Below are 20,469 nucleotides of genomic sequence, written 5' to 3' on the forward strand. Positions count from 1 at the left end.
GAGATCAAGATGTTCTACCGAGGGAGCCAGCCAGGCGCCCCAAAACATTGGTTTTATTAATTGGTTGGCAACCTCACAACAACATAGGGAGGATTTTGTGATTAGTATTCCCATTTGGAGGGTGGAGAAACAGACTTGAAAGGTAGGTCCTGCCCAGTGGATTGATTTGTACACTCACGAACCTGTGGAGATCTGCAGTTAAGAAGACAGGCCCCGATAAAGAGAGAAGTCCTTTCTGCCCCCAGGTGTTAGTGAGCCACCGCGCGGCTGGGAGGGAATTTGGTGGGAACAGGAATCCTGGAGCCCCTATTCCCTACCCGGACTAGCAATCCATCGCTGGCCGGCCGGTCACCCGGTCGGCTGGAGGCTGCGAGGCGGGGTCAGGGGCGGGCCTACCGCCCCCAGCCCGCGGGGGAAGCCGAGACCCAGCCGCGCCGCTCATTGGCTGCGGCCCGCAGGTGTACCCTCAGCCAATCAGCGCTGTGGGGGGCGGTGCCTTCCAGGCTCACCTGGCGGCCGCGACGCTGCCCGGCTCAGTGGCGTCGGGAACCGCAGAGCACCTGTGGGTTCGCGGAAGTCCTGCCGTACTCTAGCCCGGCCAAGCTCCGCGGGACCCAGCCCGACCCGACCTCTGCCCGGCCCGCCATGGGCCCTCCGTTCCGTAGCGTCTCCGCGCTCCTGCTGCTGCTACAGGTACGTCGCGTCCCTTGGTTTTGCGGGGGACGCCTTCCGGCCCCACCATCACGCGCCCGGCCCCGTTCCTCTCTCTCCTCTCGTCCCCTCTTCTTCCAAGAAAGTTTAGGTCCAGGAATGGCCTGGAAGCTGCGCCGCGCTCTGGGCTCCACGGAGGTGGGAGTGGGAGCGGGTGCGGGTGGAGAGCGCGTGGCTTTGCCCACTCCCTCGCGCAAATACTGGAGGTGGGGGGGCGAGCCTCGCTGCGGGCTCTGGGGACTCCGAGCTGGCGGCGGTAGAGGCTGGGGGCGGGCAGTGGGGGGCGTGGGGCAGGGTGGGGGCCGGGGTACAGAAAAGGGGAGTCCCGCTGCAAGTCGGGGGAGCCAGGAGTAGTGGAGATGACCCCTGAGGTAAGGAAAGGGAAATCAACAGAAATAAAAGCACTTGCCTATAAAGAAAGGCTCGTAAACAGGTTTGGGGCGCCGTGGGTTAATAAAGGGCTCAAAAGGTGTTGGGGCGCCCCTCGGTGTGAGGAACTAGACTTAGGAGTGGGAGTGTTCCCAGCATAAGGAAAGTGAAGTGGGGAACAGTAAAGTTGCCTCTAGTGAAATTAAAAAGGAGAATGCAAAGAAAGGAGTGGTTGGTCGGGAGGAGGTTGACCCAGCAGCCCCCCTCTCCCGGGAGTACCTGGGAGCTTTGCGGCAGCAAGTTTCGGAATGAAAGAGTTTGGCGTGGCTGCCTGCCCTGGGGGTTGGGGGTGAGGGTGGATCCCTCCCACAGGCCGACGCTGGGAGCAAGGGAGGGGCGGCGCGGTTGGTTTCGGTGTGGGCAGGAGGCGACCCCTCCTCGCCGGGGGGAACCCCCCTCCCCCGATCACCCTGGTTCCATACCTTTCCCCTACTCCAGGTCATATCAGGGCTCTGCCAGGAGCCCGAGCCCTGCCGTCCTGGCTTTGGCGCCGACAGCTACACGTTCACCGTGCCCCGTCGACATTTGGAGAGAGGCCGAGTCCTGGGCAGAGGTGAGGACGTACTGCTGGGGTCCCGAGCTGGGTGCGGTGGGAGTGGGAAGGGTCCGAGAAATTGCTCCCACGGCTCTGGGCTGGACTGCGCAAATCCTTTTTTCCTGGCTCAAATGGCACCCCTTTGGAATTTACACAGATGTAACGATCTAAACTTTTACTGTGATTGAGAGAGCTATGGTATTGGTAATTATGTTGGGGGGGGGGCATTTTTTAGAGGCCTTTAATGTGTGTCAAATTGTCCTGACCACTTGAGAGTCTGTCATTTCAGGCTGCTAAAACCTGATGTGTGGGGTGAGGGGCGGCAGTAATTCCCGTTTTGCAGATGAGCAAACGGAGGCTCAGAGGGTGGAGTCCACTTGCCCCAGGTCTGCCAAGCAGGAATTTGAACTAGGACTGATTCCCAGGCCCCATTCTGCACCATCTCTGGGATGACTGAGGTGCCATCTCTGGGATGACTGGGATGACTTGCTCAAAGAGATGAAAACATTTTGATACACTTACTATTCCCCCAATGAATAATGGTTTAAAAAAAAAACCAAAAAACCAGTAGCTGTGACTCAGGAATGAAAACACACACAATGTACTTCTGGGCCTTATCACTGTGATAATCAGGATTCTAGAGTTAGCTTTATTTCACTGTTGCCCAGAAATGAGAGAGCAAGGGAAGCTTGGTTTCTCTTCTGGTTTCATTGATTCCCAGATGCTTATTTCCTACCAAACGATTTCTTCCTCTTGATTTCAGTTGATTGAGCAAGTATCATAAGTATAAAAGAGACACTTTTTAAAATGAGAAATCACCCACAATTCCCCTGAGGAAATTCACTGCGTTTATTCTTCCAATCTTTGGCCACATGAAAACTTGAGCAATCACACTGTTGTGTGAAAATTGTTTGAATTTTGGAAGTTGTTCCAATAGTGGGTGGCATTCCCTCCCGCCCCCCCACCCCCACCCAAACAGAGAAACTGCAGCTCCATTGATTAAACATACTTGGTTTTCTGAGGCCTGCCTGTGTTGTGTGGAGCTTTCTATGAAGTGAGAAAGGAAGTGTCTGATTTTGCAGTGGGTCCACCATTAGTCGATGGTTGACAGCTTGCCCAGCCCTGTGCTGGGTAACTCAGGAATGAATTGAAGAGATATGGAGACACTCCAGCCTGCTGTTGGTATTTCACGTTCCAGCAGATTATGGAGAATGCCCCAGGACCCGCTTAGAGGGCACTGTGGGACATGGGCATTCAGGTGCCAAAGAATGTGGGTGGTGTGGGATGTTTTGATGAGTATCAGTTGGCAGTGAGGGCTGCTGGCTTCTTGGAGGAGGCAAAGTTGACCCGGCCTTGAAGATTGGGGCAGGAGTTAGAAATTGGGGGTGTGCCTATGTATATGGGGGTGTTCCAAGACAAGCGCCGGTCACTTTGTTTTCCCGTACCAAGGCTTTTGGTAAGTCCAGATGTGAGTTAGTCTGCTTTTATCACTCCTGCACCCCTCCTCCCCAGACAAGCTCTTGGTCTAACCAAGAATATTATTGCATAATAATATAAATATTACCATTATTATTAATAGCAGCCTATTCCTTTTGAACCAGACTCTGGGGCAAGTGCTCGATTTTATCCCACTTAATATTCCCAAGAACTGGGGCGCCTAGGTGGTTCAGTCGCTTAAGCGTCTGACTTTGGCTCAAGTCATGATTCCCTAGTTTGTGGGTTTGAGCCTCCCATCCAGCTCTGTGCTGTCAGTGTGGAGCCTGCTCTCCCTCTCTGCCCCTCCCCCACTTGCACTCTTGCTCTCAAAAATAAACATTAAAAAATATATCTATTCCGAAGAATCTTATGAGGGTAGGCACTGTTATTTTTATTTTGCAGGGGAGGAAATTGAAACGTAAAGAAATTTAGTAATCTGTTCAGAGATCCACAGCTGGTCTTTGTCCTGTTCTCTCCCCCTCTCAATCATTTCAAAAAAAGAGGTGTTTGGAGAATTAGTGTCCATTGTGCAGTAAACGTTGTCTTCCCTGTGTGCCTGAGAGAGCAGAGGTGTTGATATAGCAGGACCCCGAGAACAGGAGGAGGTGGTGATGGAGATGGGTCACAACAGGTGGGAAGTGGAGAGAGGCCTGTGGTGGTGAGCTTGGTGGGAGAGGCAGCTTCTGAAAGCCGCCTGTGTGGCTGGGTTCAGTGTCCTTTATGTCCAAGACCCGTCCCATCAGCAGATTTGCTGACATTTTACCGTTTAGACCTTCCTCCGAGTCCAGTGTGGAATTACCCCAGGACGGAAGTGCCCTTCTGGTAAAATCACACATGTGACCTTAGAAGACTGGCTTCGTGACTTAAAAAGGCAGTTAGGATTTAGGGTGGTGGCCTCACTCTCTTTGGACCCTCCAGGGAAGTGGAAGGATGTGACATTAGCACCAGGTTTAAATATTCGCTTCACGGGAGTTTGAAAATAAGGAACCTGTTGCTTTTTGTCCACCGTTTGCCATAGGGTGTCACGAATAGGGTTTGACCAAACTCAGGGGACCCTGGAGTGGTTTGCTGGGGTGATTGTTGTGCTCTGTGAGATGGACGACCCCACGGCCTTGGCCTTGAATTTATGTCTTTGGTAACTCTCCAGGTTCTAGAATAGAGAATGTTTTAAAAAACAAACAACTTTAAACTGGTTCTCTAGAGTTTGAGAATTTTTCTTTTTTCCGGCATAAACTGGTTTGAGAAACCCCGGCTATTTCATATTGCCTTCAGCTTTAAGTTGATTGAGGGGTAAGCTGCAAAAAGCAGACAGGCTTGGAAACCAATGGCTTCTTGCTTTGCTTCACCACCTGGTTTCAGGTGTACAGGGCTTCTGTTTTGGGTTTGAGCTCTGGCTCCTTGATGGATTGACCTAGCTCACAAGCACCCACTTGTGTGGATTAAATACATCCATTTCCCCCTTTCTAAAAGATGTGCTGAAAGGTGGTAGAAACAGGGTGCAGGCCTCCTAATTAAACTGGGCTTAAAAAAAAAACAAATACGGAAACCTGCTTTGGGAATCTCCTTACATCATCAGACACCCACTCCCCTGTCCCTCAAACTCACTCAGTTCATGATTACTCACATCTGTGACAAAGGTTAATGTCAAGCTCACCGGGGAAGGAGATCTGGGTCCTCCCAGGTCCTGGGCCCTGCAAGGCTATGTAAGGAAGTCTGGCTGCTGCTCCCCCTGGGGCCTGCCTGCCGGACCTGTCCTGCCTCTGCCAGATGGTTATGGAAATCCCTGTTTGCTCTCTGGAGCTTTTTATTGGGTGAGACTTTTCTTCCGAAATGCTCACCTTGGTGTCTGTTACACATTCCCTTCCAAGTGTAACCCCAGATAAGCCAGACGCTGAAGCAATCACCTCTCACATCTCCCAGGAGCTGCCAAAATCCTAAAATCCCCGAGAGGCACCTGTCACAATTCAGACTTTGAGTTTCTACTCTGCCTCAACTCCCATCTCTTTTTAGGGCTTTAGGCCTTCAAGGAGGGGAATGAAGTCTGTATGGCTGGTCAGGAGAGTTTGTGAGTAAGCACATCAATGGTCCAGGTTTGTCTTTCAGCTCCTAGCTATGTGACATTGGGTAAAACACTTTATTTGATTGGGTCTCAGTTTCTCCACCTGTGAAATGGGGGGGGGGGGTAGTAGTACTTAGCGGTTTGTTGTGAGGATTAAAAGGCATGTTTGTTTTAATTTGGCTAGCCAACAAGTAAGAGTGCCAGCACTGGGCTAGACTCTGGGGTTACAGTAATTAATAAAGCAGATCTGGGCTGAACGTAAAGAAGAGAGATGATGTAAAGAAACAGGAAATATTAAATGGTGCCTCATATTCTTAGCACAGAGTAGGCACTCAAATATTATTTTGAAGAAATGAATGAATGTTTATTACCCCTCATATATTGGCTTATTTTTTCCCCCTCTCAAATTCTTTGGCCTCAGGCCCGTCCTAGATCTAAATGGACCAGAAGAGTTGTCAGAACCTTCTAAGATGCACGTGAGCACTGCACGCCCAGTCTGTGCTTCTAGAAGCTGGGCTGCCCCATAAGTGTGTCCCAGGATCACAGCGTGCTGAGTGCTTCCTTCTGAATGCCAGAGGGCAGAGGCGGGAGCCCTCAAACCTGAATCTGGAAGGGGAAAGGCAGCCATTTTTAAGTGTTTTTCATCTTTGGTCAATTGAAAGAAATTCCTGTGGTGGCCTTTCGTCCTTTCTCTGCCTCTCTCTCTTGCTACTTCAACTTTATCTTTCATACACTTGAGCTCATGCTTGCTGCTGTCCAGAGGGCTTTAGCCACCTTGTTTTTACACATTTCCTCTTCGCCTTCCTTCCTCTTCTCTGCATCTAATCCTCCACCCCCCCTGCCAAGGCTCTGGTGGCATATTTCCATCATTTAGAAGGTTCTTGAGTCACACTGCCTAGATTGAAACCCAGGGAATGTCCCTTGCCACCTGAGGGGAGGTCGGCCAAGGACCTTATCCTCTAATCCTTAGTTTCCTCATCTGTAAAGTGGGCCTAACAGTACCAGGTGCTCAATGAATATTAAATATTAAAGCCCCGAAGTATTTGGTGCCTTCTGCTTGCGTCTCTCCCATGTGTTTTACCTGTGGTTCAGAACTTTTCCCTGTGCTCCTTCCCACCCCGTAAACCAGCCAAACCAGTTTCCTCACTCTCCCCGCTTCTGTGTTAAAGCAAATACTGCTCTGCAAACAGTGACAGACCAAAGTGCCCTTTGCTAGGAGAGGGAATTTGGTGACAGTCTTCTTGTTTGCCTCTGCCAGCAGACTCCGCGGTGGGGCTGCCTGTGGACCTGCTTGTGAATATTGTTTGCAGATGGAGTGGGAGGGGTGGGGCAAGGAGTAGCTGGGGGTGGGACAACAAGATGACCCTGAACTTGTCAGCTTCTGCCTGGTTTTTAAAATTATTTCATGGGACACCCGGCTGGCTCAATCAGTAGAGTACGGAGGTAGACTTTTGATCTCGGGGTTGTAAGTGGGTTTTTGTTTGTTTATTTATTTATTTTGAGAGAGAGAGAGACAGGAGAGAGAGACAGGAGAGAGAGAGAGAGAGAGAGAGAGAGAGAGAGAGAGAATACGACTCGCACTCTCACCATCGGGAGATCACAACCTGAGCTGAAACCAAGAGTCAGATGCTTGTTCGACAAAGGTGCCCTTTTGGGTTGTGAGTTTGAGCCCCACGCTGGGTGTAAAGATTAGTTAAAATCTTTAAAAAATTTAAATTATTTTATAATACACATGCTGTAGGATACTGTGTGTTTTCCCATTGCCAGAAATGCTCCGCCCTAGCTCCTGAGAGTATGGGTTACCTGCATGGCTTCGTGTGGGATCACCTGGAACACTTCAAAGATGCACATTTGCCCTCCTGCACATCACTGAACTACAGTTTCTGAGAGTGGAGATCTGGACATGGTAGTTTTTAAAGCTCCCCAGGTGTCTGCTGCCACCAGATTTGTTGTCCTGGACAACTCCAGTAGCTAGGTCACAATGTTTGATGAGTAAATACCTGGTGCCAGTGGGGTATGAACATCTCGTTCAGCCTGAGGCCAGGGATCCAAGGGCACCCTTGATCTGGAAGGGATAAGGCTGGTCCTTCTGCCATGCTGGCAAAGGAGTGCTCTGTGGGTGTGGGGTGGGGCACATGGGGTGGGAATGGGGGACCCAGAGAAGTAGCTGCCTCCCCACCATACACCTATTGCTTGGGGCACTGACTTAAGACCCAGCCTTCGATCTCAGGGAGATTCCAGAAATCTCTGAGACCCTTGCAGGGGGTAATTTCAGTACATTCTGAGAAGGGCTCTGCGGTGGGAAAATGTTCAGAGGATTCAATGAGCGCTCAGTTTTACCTGCTGGGCTTTGGTGAGTGATAAGGTCCAGCCAGCCAGAGGTGAACAGACTCTCCAGGTATGGGAAACGGGGTGCCCAAAGGCATGGCGGGGCATGAAGGAGTCAGGCTGGAGCTGTGCTTGCAGGAGATGGTCCCAGGAAGAGAGTGCCTAGGTGTAGACCACAACCAGGCTGTCGCAGGGCCTTGGACTTTAGTCTGCAGGTAATAGAGGGTTTACTTTGTTGTTTAAGGAATCTCTATGCCCAATGTGGGGCTTGGGTGCATGACTGTGAGATCAAGAGTCGCATGCTCCACCAACGGAGCCAGCCAGGGGCCCCGGGTTTTCTCTTTCTATTCTTTTTTTTTTTCCTTTCATTCCTTCCTTTTCTTTTAGTAGAAATCATTCACTTGGTTAAAAATATATAGTAAAAAAAAAAAAATATGTGTGTGTGTGTGTGTGTGTGTGTGTGTGTATATATATATATATATATATATATATATATATATTGAGAAAGTCTCCTTCCCACCCCGACCCAGGAAGTGGCAGAGCTGGGGCTCCAGTCCTGCACTTGAATCTTCTAAGACTTGTGCCCTCATTGTGCCCCTCATCTGCCTTGTTGCCAAACTGCATCTCCAGTGGAAGCTGAGTCCCCTTTCTGAGGGAAAGGAATTCCCGCCTTCTCCTTGGAAAAGATGTCTTTATACCTTTTGTGTCTCACTGATTTTAACTGTGATGCTGGAATTCATCTTCTTTTGCTTTTGAAGGGCCTCTTTTGTCTTATATGGGTGGGTAACTTCTAGCCTGTTTGCCTGTTACCTTCACTTCCAAATAAATGCTAGCTGAACCGCCTTTCTTTCTCTCTCTCTCTCTCTCTCTCTAATCTGTGAGAGACAGAGTGTGAGCAGGGAAGGAGCAGAGAGAGAGGGAGACACAGAATCTGAAGCAAGATCCAGGCTCTGAGCTGTTAGCACAGAGCCCGATGCGGGGCTCGAACCCACGAACGATGAGATCATGACGTGAGCTAAAGTCAGACCCTTAACTGAGCCACCCAGGCATCCATGAACCTCACTTCTTTTACTCTCTGTCTTCAACTTTCTGAGTCCCTGAAAATGCAATTCTATTGGCATTGAGAATTAGAGCTTGGGAGGGAAACTGTAGTATAATGAGGTTCCAACTGGGACTTAAAAAAGATATTTTTTTAATGTTTATTTTTGAGAGAGAAACAGAATGTGACTGGGAGAGGGGCAGAGAGAGAGGGAGACACAGAATCTGAAGCAGGCTCCAGGCTCTGAGCTGTCAGCACAGAGCCCGATGTGGGGCTCGAATCCACTAATCCCAAGATCACAACATGAGCTGAAGTCAGAATGCTTAACCAACTGAGCCACCCAAGTGTTCCCTCCCCCACCAAACTGGGACTTTTTCAAGGTGCGGGAGAGATCTGGGCCTGGATCCCTGTGAGCTCAGGCATTACTGCTGAAATCTAATGGGGCCTGTCTGGAAAGGTTGAACCTGTTCACCATGAGCAAAATCATAAACGGTGGCCAGCACAGGCCCCCGTGGGATAATTGGCCAAGGCCTAGATAATAATTAGTGGGCCTTGTAATTAGGAAAACGTGTAACAAGCTGAAATCCTTTCAGATTTATGGTACCTGGGCAAGTTGAAGGCTACGGAGAACACCTGTTTCTGTGGTTTGGCATTCAGACACACTTCTACACCTTCTCTGTTCCCAGGAGAGTTCTCCTGAAGGCTGTTGGAGAGCATCTTAGGTCATTCTCCTCTACCCCTACCCCAGCAGTCTTTTCTCCATCCAGCAGCCACCAGTGATGGTTTTTAAAATTTGAGGAGTTCCTGGGTAGCTCTGTCAGTTACGTGTTCAACTCTTGATCTCAGCTCAGGTCTTGATCTCAGGATTATGAGTTCAAGCCCTTTGTTGGGCTCTGTGCTGGGCATGAAGCCTACTGAAAGGAAGAAAGAAAGAAAATTTAAGTTAATACAAATAGTGAATAGTGTATTGCATGCCTGAAATCAATAAAATGTCTGTCAAATATACTTAAGAAAAATTAACTTAAAAATCAGAGTTGGCCAGTGGTTCCTCATTTCACAGAGAATGTAAGTCAAAGTCCTTTCTATGACATGTAAGGCCTCCGTGATCTGCCCCCCACCCCCAAACACTTCCCCTACCCCTTACTTCTTGCTATCAATTCTTCCTGACTCTACCTAGAAACACACCAGGCACACTTGTACCCCTGGGTCTTTGCACTGGCTATTGCTGCTGTCAATTATACTTTTCTGATACCTGCATGGCTCACTCACTTACTTTATTTTTAAGTAAGTTGTATGCCTAATGTAGGGCTTGAACTCACGACCCCAAGATCAAGAGTCACATACTCTACTGATTGAGCTATCCAGGTGTCTCTCATGGCTCACTCATTTAGGTCCATGTTTTTGCCTACATGTCACCCTCTCAGTGAACCCTTTCTTGAGCCCCTATTTAAGATAGTTACTCCTTCTTGCACTCCCCTTCCTTTTTTGCCTTATTTTCCTCTGTAGCACTTTTCACCATCTAGCATGCTATGTATTCCACTTATTTCTCCTGTCCATTTTTTTTAAATTTTTTTTTTTAACGTTTATTCATTTTTGAGACAGAGACAGAGCATGAACAGGGGAGGGTCAGAGAGAGAGGGAGACACAGAATCGGAAACAGGCTCCAGGCTCCGAGCTGTCAGCACAGAGCCCGACGCGGGGCTCGAACTCACGGACCGCAAGCTCATGACCTGAGCTGAAGTCGGCCGCTTAACCGACTGAGCCACCCAGGCACCCCATCTCCTGTCCATTTTCTTAAAAAAAATTTTTTTTTAATGTTTATTAGTTTTTAGGGAGAGAAAGACAGAATATTAGTGGGGGAGGGGCAGAGAGAGAGGGAGACACAGACTCTGAAGCAGGCTGCAGGCTCCAAGCTGTCAGCACAGAGCTTGACATGGGGCTCGAACTCGCCAACTGTGAGATCATGACCTGAGCTGAAGGTGGACACTTAACCAACTGAGCCACCCAGGAGGCCAGGGAATTTCATCTTGTATATTTTACTGGCTGTATTGTGTCTAGAGCAGTGCCTAGCATATAATAGGTGCTTAACAGGTATTTGTTGAATGAATAAATGCGGTTTCAGAGTGTGTGTGTGTGTGTGTGTGTGTGTGTAGACCTATATATTTTTTGTATTTAGGAGATATCCCAGGGTGGTTTTTGTATTTAAGAAAAGCTAGAACTTTGTCAGTGTGAGCCATAGAAGGACATGAGGAGGAGGGGACGTTCACAGGGCATGTGTCTCAACTTGGCCCTCTCCAGCTTCTCGGAGCCCTGCACACCTCTGGTGTAACCTTACCTAATTGTCTTGTCACAAAACAGCTTGCAGTCTAGAGTCTAAAGGTCAGAGGAGCCATTTCTGCCCACACTTCTTGGTGTAAGGAAGCACCAGATCAAAATCTAAACAGATACCTGAGCCAGCCAGGGCCATCTGTTGGGTTTCCTATTGTCTGGGTAACACCTTCCTTGAGCAAGACTCCCAGACACACCCAACACCTTCCTGGGTATCTGCAGCATCCTTCAAGGCCATTAATTGTTCAAGACCTGGTATCCATTCTTCCAGATGTTGGCAATGCACAGAAGCCTGGAAGGAATTTGCTGTGAGATGCAAAAAACTCCCAAGACAAAAATTTAAAGCCGACTTAATTAGCAGCTCATGGCCAAGAGAGAAATCTCACAACTCCAAAGTCCATCTGATTGATGAGTATTGAGAAGGTACTATATGGCAATTTATGTAAGATACATTACCCTGCCTTCAGGAAGTACTTAGGGTTTGCCTAATGGGCACAGTTGCCAGATTTAGCAAATAAAAATACAGACACTTATTTATATTTGAATTTCAGATACACAGTGATTAATTTTTTATTAGTATGTCCCATGCAATAGTTGAGACATACTTACCAAAAAATCATTATTGGAGCACCTAGGTGGCTCACTCGGTCAGTTAAGTGACCGACTCTTGATTTCGGCTCAGGTCACGATCTCCAGGATCTCACCTGGCCCCAAGTTTGGCTCTGCACTGTCAGCATGGAGCTCGCTTGGGATTCTCTCTCTCTTTCTCTCTCTATGCCCTTCCACCACTTGCACGCACACGCATGCTCTCTGTCTCTCAGAAAGAATCATTATTGTTTCAACCTGCATTCCCGTAAACAGCATTGCTTCCATATGCTGTCTCTCCCCTTCAGACCTCACAACAACCAGTGAGAAGTGACTGTTGTGGCTCTGAGAGGCTGTAAGATAGTGCAGCTCATGCCGACAGGAAACTGGAGAGCCTGGAGGTATGTTCTGGTGGCTTTTGGACTCCAGAGCACAGCAAAGCCCGTGCCCCTCACGGCAGGAAAAGACAGCCAACCAGATGGTCTGCGATTGACCAAGTGAAGGGGATGGGTAACTCCTGCTCTCAAGGTCTCAGGGGGAGGGAAATCCTTCTAGATGAGCAACCTCTGTCTGATCACTGAACACATTTGTGTGGACCACCTGCCAACACGAGTACTGTGCTTTCTAGGCACCGAGGCTATAACGGGACAAAACAGACAAAAATCCTTGCCCCCTTGCCCCTTCCCTTCTAATCAGAGGAGGCGGGAGAAGGCAACGTGGTGATCTGCGGAAGGAGAAAAATACAGCAGGAAAGGGGATAGAAAGAACTGTGTGTGGTGGAGTGGAGGCATTTGGGGGAATCATCACTAAGAACCGTATTTACTTAAAGACCTGAGGAGGTGAGGTGCTCAATAGATGTTAGAATTGGACTGTGTCTTTGAGGGGATTGGACTTGCCACATTCTTTTTTTTTTTTTTTTTAATTTTTTTTTTTCAACGTTTACTTATTTTTGGGACAGAGAGAGACAGAGCATGAATGGGGGAGGGGCAGAGAGAGAGGGAGACACAGAATCGGAAACTGGCTCCAGGCTCTGAGCCATCAGCCCAGAGCCTGACGCGGGGCTCGAACTCCCGGACCGTGAGATCGTGACCTGGCTGAAGTCGGACGCTTAACCGACTGCGCCACCCAGGCGCCCCTGCCACATTCTTTTAAGCCCAAGTTGGTGCCATTTAAAGACTATTCTCTTAAAAATAAAATAGAGATTATTCTCTTTATAAGGTACAAACTCCCAATTATTAAGACACGGGATACACTGTATAGCATAGGGAATACAGTCAACAGTAGCGAACAACTTTATGTGGTGGCAGATGGTAGCTGGATTTATCTGGTGATCTCTTTGTAATGTGTATAAACGTGGATCACTATGTTGTACACCTGAAATTAATACATTGTAGGCTGGCTACACCTCAGAGGAGGAAAAAAGGCTATTCTTTGGGCAGGTATTTTTTTTTTTAGAGGAATGATCCTGAGAGCTAACGTCTCCTTTAAAAGGTATCAGATTCAAACCAGGATCTAATGTGCTTTCCAAGCCACCCGCCCCTTGGCGTGTTGCCCAAGAGGCATATGGGTTTAAGTCTGGTTTTCTTAACCTTCTCATGGAGGAGGGATGGGATTGTCCTGTAAGCATCATGATTCTTGGGCATATTTGGGTGTGTTGGGGGGTGGGGGGTTGAGTTACATGTATCCTGGTGTCCCAGGACCTCTTTGGTCAGAATGAAGTATGAGGACTTTCAAAGACTGCAAACTTCCTCCTCCTCAAATTCTTCATCACAGTTGTGTGGGAGTGTTTGAAAAGGGAACAAGATGACCAAGTTGTTTGTGGGAAAAGTTGTGCCTTTTTTGTAGGAAACGTCATCCCTTGAGTCAGCCATGGGACAATAGCCTGAGCTCTTATTGACAGGTGGGGTGGAGCGCTGAATCACCAGCTGAGAGGCCTCCCCTGGTGAGGTTATCAGGATCAGGTTGAATCCACTCTGACCTCATATTCACAGTAACAGGTACTTTAGGTGACTGCTCTTAGTCATAAGTCCCAGGATACTGGCCCTAAGATCTCTTTCCTCTTCGCCAGAAGCCTGGAGTTTGCAGAAATGACAGGGCTCAGCAGCTGCTTGGTGGAGTTCACGTGGCCGATTTCATTAGCACCTCCGCTCCTGGGCTTATAATGACTAAACTTTCTGGAGAAATTAGAATTTGTGGGTGTACTTCCTGTACCTTCTGATTTAAGTCTGCGTCGGTAAAGAAATGCTCTCGTATGCCTTGCAGATGGATGTTTCAGAGCTTGTCATTAAAATCTTTGAATTGGAAACTTTTCATGTAAATTGTGCTGATTTTTCTTTGGACTTTAGTTGTAATTTCTCTCTCTCTTTTTTTCCTTCCTCCTTTCTGCTAATCCTCTCACCCAAACCATGGGAGTACTTAAAAACTTCGGGAATGAAATACCTGGGAGGTGGTTCAGCTCAGGAAACTTTACCAGGTGTGAGGTTGCACTCCCAATTTCAACAGATTTGATGTCAACGTTGTGCCTTTAATCTTTAGCGCTTATTTATTTCTTTTTTATCCTGTAAAGTGAAGGAAAGAGTCTCCTTGAGCTCCCTCAGAGAGTAAAGATGAATTGGGGAGGGCAGTAGGAGGAGCAGAATTGTCTGGGTTCAAATTCCGACTCTTACTTGCCATGTGACCTTGGGCAATTTACTTAACCTTTCTGTGCCTAGGTCTCTCCCCTTTAAAAAGGGGATACATTGTAGTTCCTGCCTTACAGGGTTGAGAGAAGATTCAGTGAGTTAGCATGTCTAGAGTGATTTCAGTGCCTGGCACATAACAAACGCTTTTAAGTATTGAGGTGTTTGTTTGTTTGTTTGTTTTGTTTTTAATTTTTTTCAATGTTTATTTCTGAGAGACAGAGACAGAGCATGAACAGGGGAGGGGCAGAGAGAGAGGGAGACACAGAATCCAAAGCAGGCTCCAGGCTCTGCGCTGTTGGTACAGAGCCCAATGTGGGGCTTGAATCCATGAACTGTGAGATCATGACCTGAGCCAAAGTCAGAGGCTTAACTTTACCCAGGTGCCCCTTAAGTATTCAGTTTTTATTATGAGATGTTTCTGCTTTAGATTTGTGTCAAGGGGGTGAAAAAAATGGTTAGATATTAGAGACCAAAGGAGCCAGAGAGGAGGATTACGGATGAGGAAGGGCTCCATCCCCTGTGTCTTTGCTCCTGACCTCCCCAAATCTAAGATGCGCTCTACCCAACACCCATTCAAGTTCACATTGTTTGTCCATATGTCAACCACTGCCAACCAGGTACACTGTCATGAAGCCACTTTATGCTAATTTGTAGTCAAACCTATCGGTTCAACAGTCCTATGAACCTGACAGTAATACTGTCTCCATTTTACAGAGGAGGAAACAGACCCAGAGTTAGTGACTTGTCCAAGGCCACAGAGCTAGGAAATGGCAGTGATTTGAACCCTGGGCTGCTAAACCAAAGCTTATGCCACCACCTCCATGTGCTACCTTTACCTGGCTGGTGCTGTTCTGTGAACTCCAACTGCTCAGGTCCCTTTCAACCTGCTGTTACTATTTAATATAATTCCCCAGTGTTTCTTGAATTAAGTATGTTTAGATACTTATTGCCGCCCCCCACCCACCATTAACATGAAGATAGCATATTATATATACATTGTTCTGTACTTTGTTTTCTTTACTTGATATTTCTTAAAGATTGTCCTCATTTTTTTAAGTTTATTTATTTTGAAAGTGGGAGAGAAAATCCCAAGCAGCCTCCAGGCTTGTCAGCAGGAGGCCCAAGGTAGAGCTCAAACCCGTGACACTTAACTGATTGAACCACCAAGGCACCCCTGTCTTCTCTTGATGGATATTGACTGTTTCTGGTCTTTTACAAGTAATGTCAAGAGCCTTCCATTTATTTATTTGTTTGTAACCTCTATGCCCAATATGGAGCTCAAACTCACGACTTTGAGATCAAGAGTAGTATGCTCTACTGGCTGAGCCAGCCAGGCACCCCTGTTAAGAGCATTCTAGATGCTGTGTGCAGGATGCTTGTGATATGGAGGTATTTATGGCCCCTGGGATGGTCATGGATCATAGGAGACAGATTCCTCCCCACGCCAGTCCTGTCATGGGAGAAGTACTGGGTTTTCAGGATTTCCTGATGATGCATGAAATAGGGTTGTTCTTAGTATTGAGCCAAGGGCAGAAACTGAGGACTTTAGTCTTGCCAGGGGTTCTTGCCCAGTCTCCCACGGTGCCTATCAGTAGTTCAGTAATACTGTTTTTACCCCGTGCCCAGGATCGTTAAGCCTCCCTGAGTGGGAAGTTTTATGGATGACTAACTACCATGGTCTCTACTGCTGGCCTTTTGAGAAAGCGGAGAACCAATTAATCTGCTTTGAAATACTTGTAAAGGCTATCCTCCAGTGGCCCCATGGAGAATGGGCTGAACGGCAATGGGGCAGAAATGCAGCCAGGAGGGAGACTTCTGAGATTGGTTTGAAGCACTGGAAACGTATGTTCTATGTTCTGCGTACTGATAGCTCCTTTTCCAGTTGTGCCCCTGAAAACATCTGTGGTTAACCCCAGCATCACCCTGCATCTGTAGCCCTGTTCCAGACCGTGAACTGCAAGGTCTCCGTAGCCCTCAGACCCTCCCTCCAGAGAAAGATTCAGAATTGTTCAATATTAAATTCAAAGAGCATGTTTTTAAAAAATCCGTTCTTTGGGAGTAAAATTAGAAGGGGCCTTAAGAATGACTTCGTTTTCTTTTTCTTTTTTTTTTTTTTTTTTTAATTTTTAAGTAATCTCTATACCCGACATGGGGCTCAAACTCACAACCCCAAGATCAAGAGTTACATACTCTACAAACTGAGCAGCCAGGCACCCCAAGAATCATCTAGTTTCTGTGGTACCTGGGTGGCTCAGTTGGTTAAGTGTCTGGCTCTTGTGAGATCAAGCCCCACTTAGGGCTCCACACTGAGTGTGGAGCCTACTTGGGAGTCTCTCCCTCTCTCTGCCGCTCCCCTGCTCCTGCTTTCTCCCTCTCTCTGCCGCTCCCCTGCTCCTGCTTTCTCCCTCTCTCAAAATAAATCTGGTTTCTTAGTTTATACATGAATTGGCTCATTCACTGAGGTTAGGTGAGTGGGCCAGAGTCACACAACTGGTAGATGTTAGAATAAGAATATTGTTAGGGACGCCTGGGTGGCTCAGTTGGTTAAGTGTCCGACTTCAGCTCAGGTCATGATCTTGCGGTCCGTGAGTTCGAGCCCCGCGTCGGGCTCTGTGCTAACCGCTCAGAGCCTGGAGCCTGTTTCCAATTCTGTGTCTCCCTCTCTCTCTGACCCTCTCCCATTCATGCTCTGTCTCTCTCTGCCTCAAAAATAAATAAACGTTAAAAAAATTTTTTTAAAAAAAAGAATGTTGTTAAACTGCACCATAATAATCATTGCACCCGTTTATTGATTGAGTACTCAAGTGTTCATATAGGATCTCATTTTTTAATTCTGGCACTAACCTTTGAGGTAGTATGACAGTTCAATTTTCAGAATAAGATGGAAGCTTCTAGAGGTTATTGACCAACCCAGGATCCCACACCTAGAGGCACATCTCTCTGCCTCGCCTGGTTTTTTTTACCATCCCTGTGCTCAGCAGCTCCATTTCTGGGACTATCTGTATTCCAGATTCTTCACTTTGGCTTAGAAATGAGGTTTAAGGCCCACCCAATACAGCCTTTGAAGTCCTTGACCAGTTTTGGCCCTTGGGGTAAATGGGGCTTCAAGATGGCCTGCCCCTTTGAAAACCCAGAATGAAAGGGGTGGCACTGGTGCCCTTGAGCTCCACCCCCCTTCTTTTTTTATTTTTTAAAAAGTTTATTTATTTTGAGACAGTGAGTGAGCAGGGGAGGGGGAGAGAGAGAATCCCAAGCAGGCTCTGAGCCCTCAGCACAGAGCCCCATGGAGGGCTCCAACCCACGAACCATGAGATCATGACCTGAGCTGAAACCAAGAGTGGGATGCTAAACCAACTGAACCACCCAGGTACCCCTCATTATTAGTGTTTAAAAAAATTTTTTTTGTTTTTGTCAGAGAGCTCACGCACACTAGTGGGGGGTAGGAGCAGAGAGAGAGAGAGAGAGACAGAGATAGAGATAGAGAGAGAGAGTGAGTCTTAAGCATGTTCTACGCTCAGGACAGCCCAAAGTGTGGCTTGATCCCGCAACCCTGGGATCATGACCCGAGCCAAAATCTGGAGTTGGACGCTTGACTGACTCAGCTGTCCAGGCGCCCCCAAGCTCCTTTTAAATCTGAATGGTGAAGTGTGGCAAGAGACAAAAGTTTGCAAGCCGCCATTTCAGAGCTTCATAGTCTCCTTTAATTATTATATTTTTCTTTTCTAAACTAACACTTAAAGTTTGTTCTTAATCACTTGGGGGTGGAGGGTTTTAAACTATTTAACTGTGTGAATGCCTCAGCTTACTTGATCTCCCTCCCAAGCAGGATCAGAGGGAACATACTTTGTTTTTAAAAAAATTTAATAGTAGTAGTGGATTAGGATTATTTAAAAAAATTTTTTTTAATCTTTATTCATTTTTGAAAGACAGAGACAGAGCACCAGCAGGGGTAGGGTGGAGAGAGAGGGGGACACAGAATCTGAAGCAGGCCTCAGGCTCTGAGCTGTCAGCACACAGCCCGATGCATGCGGGACTCAGACTCACAAACTGTGAGATCATGACCTGAGCCGAAGTCAGTCACTCAACCGACTGAGCCACCCGGGCGCCCCGGATTAGGGTTATTTTTTAAGTGGGGGACTGGTCTTAATCCTCTGAAGGTTGACACTGACATGTTTACAGATGGAAGGAGGCGCCTGGGATGGGTAGGGAGATGGGTTGTGATATAATCGATGAAATCACAAGTTCGATATTGTCGGTACTGCGTGATGGATATGTGGGGCTCATTACACAGTTTCCTCTACTTTTGGACATGTTTGATATTCTCCATTATAAAGCTTAAATTCTACAAAGAAAACCTGAATAGAAAGTTTAAACATCCTCCAAAAATTCTCTCCCCTTCTCAGGTGGCTGCTGTTAACGGTTTGGCATGTATCCTCCCAGACTTTTTTCTAAGCATTTTTAGAACATGTGTGTCCATATTTGTGGTTTTCTTTTGCTAAATTGGAGTTTTCTGTAAATGGAAGTATGAATTGTTCTGCAAAATGTAACCATCTCCTGCCCCTCCTTTATAATATGTCCTGGGCAGTTTTGCACATCAGTGGTTGAACTTTTCCCCCTCAATCTCTTTAACCTGAGGAAGGTGTTTTTAATATCCTAGAAGCTGATTGAGTTCCCCTCAGTACAGTGTTTGAGTGCCTACTGTGTGCTCTGTGTCAGTCACAAAGTTTTCTCCTGTCTTGTGGGGTTTGGCGACGGGTCAGAGCTTTGGAAAACACTGAGATGCCAGGTTTTCAGACAATGGGCGCATTCAGAATCCAGGTGGGGTAAGACCTGTGTGGGCTGGAGCAGCTGGAGAAGCTTCTTCCAGGGGGAGTCAGGTGGAGCCTGGCCTGCGGTATTGGGTAGCATGTGAGCAGGAAAGTGGGGAGGAGTCTGTTGTTGGCTGAGAGGAGGATGCCATTAGCCAGTGGGTGTGGAGGAGACCACCTGTGGGGATTCTGGGGGTACAACATGACAAAGGGGATGTTTGGATGGTGTCTCAGGAAGCTGAAGTGAAACTGAGCTCCCAGCTCTGGAGTCAAAGCAGGATGGTGTGGGGCTAAGAGGAAAGTCCCTCGGCACCCCCCCCCCCCCCTTTGGCCCTTCTAGCTGTCCTCTAGGGCTGATGGGGCCTAACAGGACCATTGAAGGACAGTAATGTGACTGCTGCCGGCTGACCGGGTGGGGCCCTGTTGGCAGAGACCGGGGCAAGCTGGGAGAACAGGAGCAGCAGGTTGCCTGCCCTGGGGCTAGTGGGCTGAGTCAGTCCCAGGCTCTGCTGGAGTAATCTGGAATGGGCCATAGCATGAACCACAGGCCCTCAGAGGCGGGCATGGTCTGGCCTGGGGCATCATATCTAGGGCATTCACCCAGCTGTCCCACAGCCACCTGAATGCTTATCTAAAATCCACCTCTGTCCCCTGCCTTGCTTCCAGGTACCCATCTCAGCAAATGGCATCACCCATCCTATCTATTCATTTGTTCATTACTCATTCATTCATTTGTTCATTCATTTGGTAAATAGTGGTTAAGAGCTATTCTGTGTCAAGCACTGTTCTAGGACTGGGATACAGCAGAAAACCAGACATGTACACCTCACCCAGGTGGAATTTGTGTTCTCGTATGTTGATGGGAACAGGCTGTAAACATAATAAACACGTAAAACATTTAGGGGCTTGGGATGGTGACAAATGTTGAGGAAAGGTGAATCTGAGCGAAGAATTGCTGGGAAGCAGTGGGTTGGTTTGAGAAGGCCTCACTGAAGGTCATTTAAGCATAGATCCAAGAGAGGTGATGGAATAGGCTATGTGGGGAAGGGTGTTCTAGACTAAGGGAACAGCAGGGCAGAGGGCTTGAGGTGGAATGGAAGAGCAAGAAGGCCAGTGTGCATGGATTTGAGTGACCAAAGTGGAGGGGGCGATAGAAGGGCAGAGGGGGATGACCCAGGGTCAAGGGCCTTGTAAGGACTTTGTCTTTAACTCCTGGCTCCTCTCTCCCGTTGACTTCACAATTTCTTTTTTATAAAGTAGGCTCCATGCCTAAAGTGGGGCTGGAACTCAGAGCCCTGAGGTCAAAATTTGCATCCTCTACTGACTAAGCCAGCCAGGTGCCCCTTCTTTCCCTGCTTTAGTCCAGATTCCACCCCCACCCCCCGACACCAGTTCTTGTCTCTTTGCCTTATCTCTTCCCTTCTCCATTCTAGGCAGTGGAAGATTCATAAGTACTTGTTTGACGAGAAAGGCTCTTCAATGGGCGAGTA

The 20,469-nt window shown here is 47.8% G+C and overlaps 1 protein-coding gene across 1 annotated transcript in view; it reads left to right on the forward strand.

Moving 5' to 3' along the window:
* The first annotated feature begins 523 nt into the window (after positions 1 to 523).
* The window catches only part of CDH1 (cadherin 1), an 82,038-nt gene continuing 62,092 nt past the window's right edge, over positions 524 to 20,469 (forward strand). The window contains exons 1-2 of the mRNA XM_043600934.1: positions 524 to 693; positions 1,579 to 1,693. Coding sequence (XP_043456869.1) covers positions 646 to 693; positions 1,579 to 1,693 — 163 coding nt within the window. The 5' untranslated portion in view covers positions 524 to 645. The remainder of the gene's footprint in view (positions 694 to 1,578; positions 1,694 to 20,469) is intronic.

This window comes from Prionailurus bengalensis, chromosome E2 (genome assembly GCF_016509475.1).
Source record: "Prionailurus bengalensis isolate Pbe53 chromosome E2, Fcat_Pben_1.1_paternal_pri, whole genome shotgun sequence".
Lineage (NCBI taxonomy): Eukaryota > Metazoa > Chordata > Mammalia > Carnivora > Felidae > Prionailurus > Prionailurus bengalensis.